The sequence below is a fragment of the Notamacropus eugenii genome, chromosome 3, assembly GCF_028372415.1.
Source record: "Notamacropus eugenii isolate mMacEug1 chromosome 3, mMacEug1.pri_v2, whole genome shotgun sequence".
In the NCBI taxonomy this organism is placed as follows: Eukaryota; Metazoa; Chordata; class Mammalia; order Diprotodontia; family Macropodidae; genus Notamacropus; species Notamacropus eugenii.
The window spans coordinates 229696279-229710014 of record NC_092874.1 but is presented as its reverse complement, the minus strand read 5'-3'; the positions used below and the strand labels follow the sequence as shown (position 1 = coordinate 229710014).

The window sequence follows — 13736 nt, the reverse complement described above, 5'->3', positions numbered from 1 at the left end:
GGCTAAAAGCAGGCTTTTGTTTTTTGTTTCCCCGATCAACCCTGGGGTTAGCTTGTTAGGTGTGTGGGAGGTGTGGTCTGGTCTCAGGCTATCTCCTCAGCTGACTTGAGGCAAAGGCAAGGTCAGGGGATGGTGATCCCAGCTTCCCTATTGTCTTCCCTTTTCCCCTGGAGGGCTGGGGCATGCCTAGAAGCTAACGTGTGTTCCCGCCCCTCCTGGGGCTCGTCTCCCGGCTCTGAGGCTTGCCTGGGTCTCAGTGCGAATTTTCTCTGCCCTGGGTCGTCTGTCCCTCCAGATCGCCTCCACCACAGTAAGAAGAATCCCCCTTTGCCACTTTTCCAGCCTCTGGTGTTATGAGACCACCCGCCCCCTTCTGCTGTTCCCGCTGATCCAGAATTAATCTGGGGAAGAATTTTATGGTTCCCTCACGGTCATCAGGGGGGAGGAGAGAGCACTTACTGATCACTCTGCCATCCCAGTTCCTGGAAGTTCAAGTAGTGACCCACCGAAGTCCATCTTCAGGCTGAAGATTTCAAGGGCTGCTGCGCTGATGTCTGGCACTCAGCGGCTCTCACCGGCTCGGCCTGGCTTATCTCCTGCTCCGCTGGTCTCGCCCGCCACTCTCGGGCTCCTCTGGTCCCCTCCGCCCTGCCGCGCCGACCGCACTGCGCTGTCCCCCGAGGAACAGATCCCTCCCGTGCACCCTCCGGTCCAGCCTGGGCTCCGAATCCGTCAAAGTCCGTCACCCACTGGATTCTACACCTCCAAAGTCTGGTCAGACTCCTAAAGAGCTATTCTTTTCAGTGAGTTCTTTTTTCATACTTTTAAAATCATTAACCAGTTTTTCTTCTATTTCCTTCTTTAGCTGTTCCAGGAGAGCTGTTTGTGCATGCTAGAAGTTCATAGTCCCTTCTGAAGTTTCAGATGGGAGTGCAGTCTCAATATTGCCCTCTTTGGTATTCCTGTTTTGGTCCTTGACCTCATAGAAAGATTCTGTGGTCTTTTCCTGCTTGCTTTGCTTCTTCTTGCTCATGATGTTGAGGATTTTTGTGTTGTGGCTTCTGGTTCTTTTAGTTAGAAGCTGGACAACCTGGTGTTGAATTAACTGGTGTGATAAAGATAAGGGCAGATGCATTTTTTTCTTTTTCTTTTGTTTCTCTGGATCAGCCCTGGAGCTAGTTTGTTAAGTGTGAGGGAGAGGTGGTCTGGTCACAGGACATCTCCTCAGCTGAGCTGGAGCAAAGACAAGCTCAGTGCTTGGTGATCCTGGCTGCTCTATTGTCTTCTGGTTTCCCCTGGGTACTAGTGCAAATTTCCACCCTTCCTGGGATTCCTGTCCTTCCAGTTTGCCTCAGCCACACTAAGAGGAATCCCCCTTAGCTATTTTCCTAGCCTCAGGTACTAGGAGACTGTTTGCCCCTTCTGCTGATCCCACTGATCCAGGATTTTTCTGGGGCAATATTTTATGTTTTTTTCGAGGGCAACAAGGAGAGGGGGAGAGAGCATTTACCTATCACTCTGCCATTTTGGCTCTAGGAAGTTCAAGTAGGTGACTTACAGACGTTTAATATATGGGCTGAAAGTCTCAGGAGTGGCTGTGGCTGATACCTGGGGCTCAGCGGCTATCACTTACTAGGCTCTGCTGGTCTCCTGCCCTGGGCTGCCGCTCCGCCATTCTGCCATGCTGCTGTGGCAGGATGTGCTGCACTGTGTGCTATGGGCTCACCCCCATAGAACAGATCCTTCCAGTGGACTTGCTAGGCTGTCCTGGTCTGTGAATCTGCTACAGTCTGTGTCCTGTTGGATTATTCTGCACCCCCAAAATTTGGTCAGATTCTCTTTCTAGAAGTATCTGAAGGAGTTTGTCTAAGATTATATGTTAGTAGTTACTCTCACCATTTTCCTTCTTATTCTGTATTCTGCTCCTTTTGCTCTTAGGTTACTTGTGCTCCAGCTTATAGTGGCTATATCTCCAGGTTTCCAGCATAGTAGCTAAACTGCCATACAATCTGTCTGCCAGACCACTTGCCAGCTTGCCCTGCATGAAAAGTTTTTAAACCTAGCTGCACATTCTTAACAGCAATTTGGGTTTGTGGCTTCCTTCTTTTGCATCAAGAGAAGAAGACTTACTTGTCAATCAAATTCTGACTGCTTCAGTTTGTGGGAGTATTAACTGCCTAAAGGCTAAGGGGAAAAAACCAGGTGATTTTCATCTTGACCACCAGGCATGAATTTTGAGAATCCACATGTCCTTAGCATTCTCCAAGGCATCTGACTTAGACTCACTGGGTAACACTGTTTGTATATTTTCCTCTTTTTGGACCTCCATTTCTCCATAGACTTGAGGTATTCTCTCCATCTCTAATCTTTTTGGTGGAGTTGGTGTGACAGAGATGAGACTGCGGTGTCTCCTGACCCAGATCTCTGTACTTATATTGCAGGAATCTCAGGGAGTAGAATGAACTGGTTAGCTACTGTTTACTTCTCCTTAGGAAGTTCAGGGCCTAAGAGCAAACTTGTATTGTCATTTACTTCTTTATTCTAGATTACAGTCTGATCTCCCTTTTTCCTTCTTCCCATTCTGGGGGTCATGATTCCCCATGGACTTTGACTCAGGAACAGTAAACCAGAGAAGCGCATGAGAAAGGCTGCTAGCAGCTGTTACCTCATAGGGGTTCTGGGAGAGAAACCCATGGGTGATGTGGATCATATCTAAAGTTTAAAGCTCCCCCTCTTTGTCTTTTTCTTCTATGTTTCACTCTTTCTGCCTCAAAGTGTTCCTCTACTCTCTCCATTCTCTCTGTTTTCTCTCTCCTTTTCTTTTCTCTTTTTTTTTTTTGGCCCTTCTTTCTTCATAATATTTCTTTATGCCTGCCTACATCTGTTCACATTGCCAGTTACCTTTAATACTCAAAGACTGAGGTTTCTGCCCATAGAACTGAGGGCTTTGTGAGGTGGAAAGGACCATACTGGTGTTCTAGACAGCAACTTGCTTCCTGTCTCAATTCCATTTTACTCCTTATAAGTAAAAAAAAATATATTTTTAATTTTCTCAGAAGGGACATTCTAATTTCTCACCACTTATCCATCACAGTCTCCATACTTGGGAAATTCTTGTCTTCTCTAGCCTGGATGCTAATGTAACAGTCCGTCTACTTCATTCTTTTCTTTGTGTCTATTAGTAACTCCCACATGTAGATTTGGGTACATGAATGATGCCAATGAGACAAGTGTGACTGAGTTTATTTTGTTGGGATTCTCATATTTGGGAGCCTACCATAGTGCCCTCTTTTGGGGAGTGCTCTTTGTCTACTTGTTCACTTTGCTGGGCAACTCCCTGGTCATCACCCTTACCCTACTAGACCCAGCCCTGAGCACTCCCATGTACATTTTCCTTCAACATCTATCTATGATAGAGATCTTTATACTACAACTGTTATGCCTAGGATACTGATTGACCTTCTCACATTCTTTCATGTCTCCTTTCAGCTGTTTCACTCAGATGTATTTCTTTGTACTCTATGGCATGGCCTATGACCATCATACTGCATTTGTCAGCCCCTGCATTATGCCATGCTGATGAATCAGCAGGTGTATGGGTATAGTGGGTTCTTTCTATCTGATTGGCATCTCACAGTCACTATCCACTTCGTATTCATGTTTACCTTGCACTTTCAAGGCACCAACATTGTTCATTACTTCCTATGTGACATTTTGCCTGTTTTAAGACTGGCAAGTGGAGACACATTCTGAGGAGAGGTTGGGAATATTGCTGTCACCCTGCTCTTTATTGTGACTCCCTTTGCTCTGATTCTGTTTTCCTGTGTTCGAATTCTCATTACCATCCTTGGAGTAGCCTCTGCTCAGGGCCACCAGAAAGTCTTCTCTACCTGCTCTTCCCACCTAATGGTTGTCACACTATTCTTTAAGACCGCCACCCTTGCCTACATGAGATCCAGTGCCAGAGCTACTCAGGAGATGGAGTAAATTGTCTCCCTTTCCTACACAGTTGTACCCTCTATGTTCAAACCTTTTATCTGTACCCTGAGGAACAATGAGCAGGTGGGAGCCCTGAGGCTCAAGGTAACCAAACACCTTTCAAATTCTTACCTGGTCCAGTGGTTTGCTTGGCTTCCTTTTTCAAAGTCGTTCTTTGCTTTTCCTTTAAATTTTATATTTTCAACTAACATACAATTATTTGATCTTATACTGCCATGCTCCTGCCACCACCTTCCAGTAAAGGAAAAAGAAAAACAAGTATACACACACACACACACACACACACACACACACACACATATATATACATACATACATTCATATGCACACATATATAATCAAAGAAAACCAATTCCTAAATCAATTTTACCCCAAAATGTGTCTCATCCTGCATATTTAGTATGTTTCACCACCATGACCTGATCTTTGCAAATGGTGGTCATGATGGTGGGGCTGAAGTCCTTGATCTTTTGCACAGTGAAGAGATTTCTGGAGGATGATGACTGACATGGGCCTGGTCCTTCAGAAGGACACACTTCCTTTTCTCAGATCCCACGAATCTCTGTCAGTTTTCATCTAAAATGCTGATCTGGTAGCTGTTTTCTGATTGGTGCTTCAAGTGGGGGCTGAATGATCACCCTTGGAGAGATATTCAGGTATGGGTTGGACTAGAGGGACTAGGAAGCCCATGTCTGAAGGACATAAACGTGTGTCTTGAAGTCTTCAAGTAGAAGGGCAGTGTAGGTGGAGGAGGCTGCGAGCTGGATACTGACCTCCTGACACTATGATTCTTTGACTTGAATTCTGTGGTAATATTTGTTTGTGTTGAGTATATCTGAGTTCAGTGCTGCTGTTTGAAATGGATTCACATGGATTAATGAACCCAATTTAGTTTGAGTATGATTTACTAGTTTTTACACACCTCAGGCATCACTGCCTGTGGGCTTGGGACCCCTCTCTGCACTAGAACTTTAAAATGGAGCCCTCCCTTTCTTCTGTGGTTAGGCATTCCATTGACTGTGCTCAGTGACAGCAATTGCTTTGGTGGTCATAACTACATGAAAATAAGCTGAAAATAATTTCCCAGGAACAGGGAGTATTCTAGTTAGTTGAAGAAGCATTTATTAAGTATTTATTATGTGGAAGTCATCATAAAAAGGGTTTGAGGGAACTGAGACACAGATATAACAAGGTCTCCTTTAAGGAACTTAGATTTTACTGGAAGAGATGCATAATTTGACTTGATCCAAATGAGGAGGTAAGTCTTGTTTAGGTGGCTTCTGTCCAGCTCCTCTGATTTCCATCATCACTAGGAAATGAACATTCCCTGTCCAGATCTGTCCTTTTGCAGTCATTAACTCCAGGAAGTTCTGAGTCCTAATGTGAACTAGGATGGTTCTACAGCCTGTGTCTAGCTCCCTTGGTTCTGGCATCAGCAGATGTGACCTAAATTTTTCTCTATCTCAATTTGCCCTATCTAAAAAGATCATCCCAATGATATCCTGGTCACTGTTATTTTGTGAACCCTCAGATCATTTCTTAGACTCACAGACAATTTCTTTTTGGAGCTTCTTGGGTTTGAATGACTTGGCTGTGATTACATAGCTAGAAAGTGTCTAATACTGGATCTGAACTCAGGTCTTCTTGATTATTGGGCTGGTACTCTATTCAGTGTGCCATGTAGCTCACTTTAGCCATAGGTTTGAACATGTCACTCCTTTGCTGAAGAACCTTTAGTGGCTCCCTTTTGTTTTTAGGATAAAATACCAACTCCTGCGTTTGGTATTTAAGGTCATTCACAATTTGGCTCCAACCTGTTTTTTTAGAGGAAATAAACATTGCTCTCTACCATGGACTCTATGTTGTAGCCAAACTGGTCTATTTGCTTCTCCCAGACATGAGGGTACAGTCTCTAATTTTCTCCTGCTTTCCAGTTTGGTTCCTATGTCTGGAGTGTACTCCTTCATTTCTGTCTCTTAGAATCCTCAGCTGTGAACAAGAATTAGTTTGAGGGTGATGATGTTTTACATTATATCTTTAACAATCTTTCACCCCCAGTCATTGATGTTTTCTCCCTGAAATTACTTCCACTATACATTGTCTTTCCATATATGTGTGCCTCGTGATTTACCTCAGAGGAATGTAAGATCTTTAAAGATAGAGACTATTTCCCCTTTGTTTTTATATCTATTCTTAACACATTTCTTGGCACATAATAGCATTACATAGATACATTAAAAATTTAAATACATTCTTTCTTCTTTTGGTAATTGTGCTATACCTCCCTCCTTGATCCTTGACTTGGGATGGCTTTGATCTGCTGTCCAGAGGGGACCAAGTACAACTCTGTCTCTTCTAGTATGGCCAGGTCTTGTTGAAGGTGAACTTGGAACATGCAGTTCCAGTTGTTAGCATATGTGCATCGTCATTAATCACAGAGCCAGAGAAGGCAACCACATGACCAGAGTGACACTGCCTACATTTACAAGCACTGGTCAGTCTTTCTCACACCATGAAAGTCAAGGAAATATGTTTTTTGATGTCAATAACTGTTTGGCTCATTTATTGTAAAAGGAAAGATGCAAACATTTTGTAAGCATCTACTATATTCTAAGTGCTTTCCAGATATTATATGGGGGAATCCTGAATTGTGAATATTTCTCAAGCCTCAGAAAGGAGATCATATGAAAGACAAGGACCCTTAGTCATTTCTCTCTACTTTGAATTGAGTATTGTGTATGTAGGAGGATGTATGTGGCTAAAATTAAGGAAGAGCTTTATGATAAGAAGCTCTACCATCTGACTGTCATTCATGTTTTCAGACTTATTACTCATTTCATTTTTTTCTCCCACAATGTTGCAGTTAAATTGACTGTTCAATCTCCTCTCTTTCTTTTTTCCCAGGATGTATTCTCATGTTGGAATGCACTTTGTTCTCATCTTCATCTTTTAGAATTCCTAGTTTCCTTTGAAATTCAGTTTGTCCTATTTCCTACATGATCTATTTCCTGATCTTTCCAGCTGCTAGTACCTTTGCTCTGGCTCACCAACGTAATTTCTATTTAGTTTCTATAGACATATATTCTATCTCCTATAGAAATAAAACCTTCCTTTTGGTAGGGATTGTGTCATTTCTTTTGTTTTTGTATGTCCAGCATCTGGCACTGTGTCTGGCATATAATAAATGTGCAATGCTTTCTTGCTATTCCAGGTAAAGATGGTCATATGAAAGGTGCAGAGGACTCAACTCTTCCAAGTTTATTCCAGTGATGATTTAACAAGAGCAGCAGATCAATCAATAACCCCTAAATCCAAAGTGATTCTTCAGGAAGCTGATTCGTCCAAACCAAGGTAAAAGAAAAAAATGAGCAGAAGATAAGAGCTCTGGAAGAGAAAACAGTCCAAAAGTTTTCAGCTTAAAGAGGTCCTAGAAGGGCCCTGACTGGGCAAACTCCAGCAGTCGAGTGAATAACTAGTTACCCTGAGGGGGCACAGAAAAGGCGGGAAGAGAAGACCTCAAAGTCAAAATGAAAGAAGTGGCCTAAGGAGGTGACTTAAAAAGAATACTCTTAAGGAAAAAGATGAGAAGGAAAATATATTAGAGAAACAACGAGGAGATAGTGGAGGGAACTTAGTATCTCACATAATCAGGGGATGATGATGAATATGGAGGGAGATAAGAGGAAAGTGTGATATGAACCTCACTTTCAACTGAACTGGACAATAAAGGGTTTAACGTAGTGTCTCTCTCTCCCTCCCTCCTTCCCTCCCTCTCTCTCTCTTTCTCTCTCTCTCTCTGTCACACACACACACACACACACACACACACACACACACACACACACACACTCAGAGTTTTGGTGCACAAATACATTCACCTTAGCAGGGAATATCGGGAGGGACTGTTTACAGACAATATGGCGATTGTCCAAGTGAAACAAAATCCAGTGTGGATGTTATGGATCATGAAGAGGAAATTCACGAGAAAGAAAGAATAAGAATTTGAGTTGGGGACTAAATAAGAGGAAGAAAAGAGGAGCAGTGATTGGGTCAAAGAGATCACTTCAATTAAAGATCACTGAATGTTAAGGAAATTCCTCTTTTTACCACTTTCTGTAAAGAGAGGGTGCGGGGCAAGAAAGGAAAGAAAAGAGTAAGAGAAAAAGATGGATGGAAATATGTAAATGATAATGATAATCACAAAAATGAATGTGATGAACTCACCCACAAAATGGGAGAAGGTAGAATATAGTTTAGAAAACTGAGTCCAATGAGTTATTTACAAGAAACACATAAACTCATACCGAATTATACTAACATTTGGGTGAAAATTCAATTCTGCTTCAGGTGAATTTCATTTTGTTTATTCCTGGTGAATTTAAAAAAGCAAAGGTAGTACTCTTGATTTCAGAAAAAAAAGAAGATTAAAAATAGACAGCATTACAAGGTAAACAGGGAACTTCATTCTATTTCAAATCACTGTGAAAAATGAATCAATATCACTACTTAGTACATGAAGAGGCAGCTAGAAGTAGCTCTGTGCTGCCTCTGGATAGAACACTAGACCTGGGGTCAGGAAGACTAGAGTCCAAATCTGGTCTTAGAGACACCTACTAACTGTGTGATCCTGGGCAAGATTCTTAATGTGTCCTTGCCTCTATTTACTCTTTTACAAATGTCGGGATAATAATATCACCTACTTTCCAGAGTTGTTATTAGAGGGAAATGAGATAATAACTATAAGGTGCTTAGAACAGTTCTTGACTTGTAATTGGTAATTAATCAATTTTTATTTTTTCCATTCCGATCTATCTAGTTGCACTGAATGGTATAGCATCTGAATACTTCTAGACAAACAGGTGTTAGGTAGCTGGGTAGTCCAGTGGGAAGACCTCAGTTCACATCCAGCCTAAGGCATTTATTTTCTGTGTGACCTTATAGTAGTCACTTAATCTCTATCTGCCTTAATTTACTCATTTTAAATGTAGGAATAACAATTGTATAATGCTATCTCAGAGATATTTGGGTTTTCACTTCTAGATAACAGCAAAAAGCAATTATTGCAACAGTTAGTCACACAAATCACTTGATTTTCCAGTGCATATAAAGTTCTATTTATAACACACTGTAGTCTATTAAGTATACAGTGGAATTTTTGTCTAACAAAATCAACACTCTTCAGAGGTCAAAGGACAAATCACAGAATAATAGATAATTTCATCAAAGCAAATGGCAACCTTATAATAGCAAAAATTTTGTGATTAAGACAAAGCAACGTTAATGGAAAATATATATCTCTAAGCTCTTTCTTAATCTGAAGACGGAAAGATTGGAATAATGACCTGTCCATGCCTCTAAGATAATCTGCAAAGCAACTAATCAAAAAGCTCCAAGTAAACATTCAACTCAAAATCCTGAAAAATCAAAGAAAATACTTAGAAAGTTGAAATTAAAGAACAGCCACAGTTCTGAAATAGAGAAGTAAAACTAGGACATGTTTATGTCCTGCAGACAAATACTTCCTAGTCCCTTTAGTCCAATCCATACCTGAATATTCCTCCAAAGTAGTCATTTAGCCTCCACTTGAAACAGAAACCTGAAAACAGCTACCAGATCACGATCTTAGATGAAAGCTGACAGATTCCTGGGACCTTCACAAAAGGAAGAAGGCCTTCTGAAAGACCAGGCCCATCTCAATCATAATCCTCTGGGAGTCTCCTTACTGTACAAAAGATCTAGGGGCTCAGGCCCCCCTCCTTTTGAAAAGATCAAGTCTTGGTGGTGAGACAAGCTAATTATGCAGAAAAAGACTGACTTTGGGGCAAAATTGATTTAGAAATTTGTTTTCCTTGACTATACAGATTGTAACCAGGATTTTGTATTTTTTTTCCCCTTTAGTGGAGGGCAGGAGTGGAGTCAAGGGATAGAAGAAAAAACAAAAAAGTTTAGTATTTCAAAAGTATGCTTTTTTTTGTTTAAAGATCAGGAAGCATCTCTCAACTCATCAAAAAAGGAACCCAAGCAAACCACTAGACCAGGCAAGGACTTCAAAGATGTTTTGTTACCTTGCGCCTCAAGGCTCCCATCACCTCCTTGTTCCTCAGGGTATAGATAAAAGGGTTGAGCTTGGGGGTTACAACTGTGTAGAAAAGGGAGAGGGTTTGGTCCTTGTCCTGCGTAGCACTGGCTCCCGGTTGCATATAGGCAATAGTGGCACTCCCAAAGAAGAGTGTAACAACCAGTAAGTGGGAAGAGCAGGTAGAGAAGACTTTTTGGCGGCCCTGAGCAGAGGCTACTCCAAGGATGGTAATGAGAATTCGAACATAGGAAAACAGGATCAGAGCAAAGGGAGTCATGATAAAGAGGAGGGTGAGAACAAGATTTGCAACCTCCCCCCTGAATGTGTCTCCACTTGTCAGACTCAAAAGAGCCAAATTGTCACATAGAAAGTGGTGAACATGGTTGGTGCCTTGAAAGGGCAAGGTAAAGATGAATAAGGAGTGGGTGGTGGTTGTTATAATGCCCATCAGATAGGAAGCACCCACCATACCCACACATACCTGCCAATTCATCAACATGGCATAATGCAGGGGCCGACAAATGGCAGCATAACGGTCATAGGCCATGGCAGTGAGCAGGCAGCATTCAGCAATGCCAAAGAGGATAAAAAAGTACATCTGAGTGAAGCAGCTGGCAGGAGACATGGCAGGATGTGAGGAGAAGAGATCAATCAGCATCCTAGGCACAATAGTTGTAGTGTAGAGGATCTCTATCATAGAGAGATGTCGAAGGAAAAAATACATGGGAGTACTCAGGGCTGGGTCCAGCAGGGTAACGGTGATGATCAGGGAGTTTCCCAGCAAGGTGACCAGGTAGACAAAGAGCACTCCCCAAAACAGGGCACTCTGGTAGGTCCCCAAATATGAGAATCCCAACAAAATAAACTCAGTCACTGCTGTCCCGTTAGCATCATCCATGTCCCTAAATCTGCATCTCAGAACTGAACCAAAGGAGAGTAGTTAGTAGTCCCAAAGCAAAAAACAAACTGGTTCATTAAGAGAGATACAGATTAGAGAAAACAATAACTTCCCAAGGGTGTAGATTGTGATGGAAGGGCAGAAATATATAAAATAAATTTTTTAACTTATCAGAAGAAAAATGCAAAATATACCCTGGTTGCAGGTTGCTGTATATAACATCAATATGGTTTGGTTCTTTCTATGTTACAAAGCCCTCAGTTGTGTGGGCAAAAACCTCAGTCTTTGAGTTTTCAGGGTAACTGACAATGTGAACAGATATAGACATATACAGGAAAATTTTATGCAGAGAAGGGAGAGAGAATAGAAAAAGAGAGAGAGAGAGAGAGAGAGAGAGAGAGAGAGAGAGCGCAAAGAGAATGGAGAGAGCAGAGGAACACTTTGGGGCAGAGAGAGTGAAACAGAAGACAAAGAGAAAGAAATTGAGAAATTTTAACCTTCAAATATGATCTCCATCACCCATGGGTGTCCCTCCCAGAGCCCCTATTAGAGGTAACAGTTGCAAGCAGCCATTCCCATGTGTTTCTGTGATTTACTATCCCTGAACTAAAGCAGATAGGGAGTCTGATCCCCAGAGTGGAGAGCATGACAAAGGGAGATCAGGCTGTAGTCTACAGGAAAGAAGAAATGTGAGAAGGGAAACTTTGCCCTTAGCCCTGACCTTCCTAATGAGAAGTAAACATTAGCTACTCAGTTCCTTCTACTGTCTGAGTTCCCTGCAAAGCAGGTACAGAGATTTGGGTCAGAAGACACCTCAATCTCATCTTTCTCACCCCAACCCCACTGAAACGATTAGAGGATAGAGGGAATATCTTAATTTTGTAGAGAAATGGAGGTCCGGAAATACATACCATTGTTAAGCAGTGATTCCAAGGTAATTTCCTTTGCAGGTTGCTAAAGAGATCTAGATTCCCAAGATGCATGCATACAGGTCACAGTGGAAATCACCTAGTTTTCGTCCCTTCAGGCTTGAGGCAGTTAATATTCATGCAGACTGAAGCATTCAGAATTTGATTGACAAACAAGGCTTCCTCTCTTGTTGCAAAGGGAAGATGTGACAACCCCACATTAAGAATATGGAGAGTTGTTACAGCAAGAGATAGAAAGAGAAATCCAATTTACAGCTAGGGTAGACACTAAAAAATATTTGGGAGTTTACCTGCTAAAACAAACCCAGGAACTATATGGACACAACCACCAGACATTTTTCACACAAATAAAGTCAGATTTAAGTAAGTGGAGAAACATCATTTGCTCATGGGTAGGCTGAGCCAATATAATAAGATAATTCTACCTAAATTAATTTACTTATTTAGTGCCATACCAATTAAACTATCAGATAATTATTTTCTAGGGGTGGATAGAATAATATCAAAATTCATCTGGAAGAACAAAAGTTCCAGAATATCAAAGGGACTAATGCAAAGAAATGCTAAGGAAGGTGGCCTAGCTCTACCAGATCTCAAATTGTATTATAAAGCAGCAGTTATCAAAACCACTTGGTAATGGCCAAGAAACAGAAGGGTAGATGAGTGAAATAGGCTAAGTACTCAAGACACGGTGGGCAAGGAACATAACAACCTCCTATTTGATAAAACTAAGGACCCCAGGTTCTGTGATAAGAACTCACTGTTTGACAAAAATTGCTGGAAAAGTGGATAAACATGTGGTGGAAACTAGGCATAGACCCATGCCTGACACCATGCACAAGAATAAAGTCCAAATTGGTAAGCGATCTAGGTATAAAGACTGACACCATGGACAAGCTGGAGGAGTAAGAAATAGTGTATTTATCAGATTTATGGAGAAGGGAAGAATTTTTGACTAAAGAAGAGATAGAGAGAATTATGAAGTGAAAGATGGATAATTTTGATTACATTAAACTGAAAAGTTTTGTAACAACCAAATCCAAAGCAACCAAGATTCACATGGATGCAGAAAACTGAGAAAGAATTTTTGCAGCTAATGTCTGTGATAAGGGCCTCATTTTCAGAATATACGGAGAACTGAGGCAAATGTACAAGAATACAAGTCGTTGCCCAATTGATAAATGATCAAAGGATATGAACATGCAGTTTTCAGAGGAAGAAATTAAAGATATCTATAGTCACATGAAAAAATTCTCTAAATTGCTTTTGGTTAGAGAGATGCAAGTCAAAACAGTTCTGAAGTATCACATCACACCTATTAGATTGGCAAACATGACAGAATAGGAAGATGATAAATGTTGGAGAGGATGTGGGAGAGTTGGAACACTAATTCACTGTTGGTGGAGCTGTAAGCTGATCAAACCATTCTGGAGAGCAATTTGGAACTATGTCCAAAGGGCTACAAAAATACGCATAGCCTTTGATCCAGCAATATCGTTCCTATAACTGTATCCCCAAAAGATCTTACAAATTGCAAGGGGTCCCACATGTACAAAAGTATTTATAACAACCCTCTTTGTGGTGGCCCAAAACTGGAAATCAAGGAAATGTCAATCAATTGGGGAATGGCTGAATAAATTATGGTATATGAATGCAATGAAATACTATTGTACTGTAAGAAATGATGAACAGGAAGACTTAAGATAGTACTGGAAATATTTATATGTTCTGATGCTGAGTGAAAGGAGCAGAACCAGGAGAACTTTTTGCACAGCAACAATCACAGAGTGAGAGAGTTTTTTTGGTAGACTTGGAACTTCATTGAAATGCA

General features: G+C 41.3%; 1 protein-coding gene and 1 pseudogene across 1 annotated transcript; one reads left to right on the top strand and one right to left on the bottom strand.

Annotated features, from left to right (window-relative positions):
* Window positions 1–3208: 3208 nt before the first annotated feature.
* LOC140531990 (olfactory receptor 10P22-like) lies at window positions 3209–4499 on the top strand (annotated as a pseudogene).
* A 5547-nt stretch (window positions 4500–10046) lies between these two features.
* Window positions 10047–10976, bottom strand: LOC140531427 (olfactory receptor 10P22-like). Its single transcript, XM_072650375.1, has one exon. It carries the CDS (start codon window positions 10974–10976, stop codon window positions 10047–10049), a length of 930 nt encoding a protein of 309 aa, XP_072506476.1.
* Between the last annotated feature and the right edge of the window lie 2760 nt (window positions 10977–13736).

Coding starts and splice junctions, on each gene's coding strand:
- LOC140531427 (XM_072650375.1), bottom strand. CDS start 10,976: ATGGATGATGCTAACGGGACAGCAGTGACTGAGTTTATTTTGTTGGGA.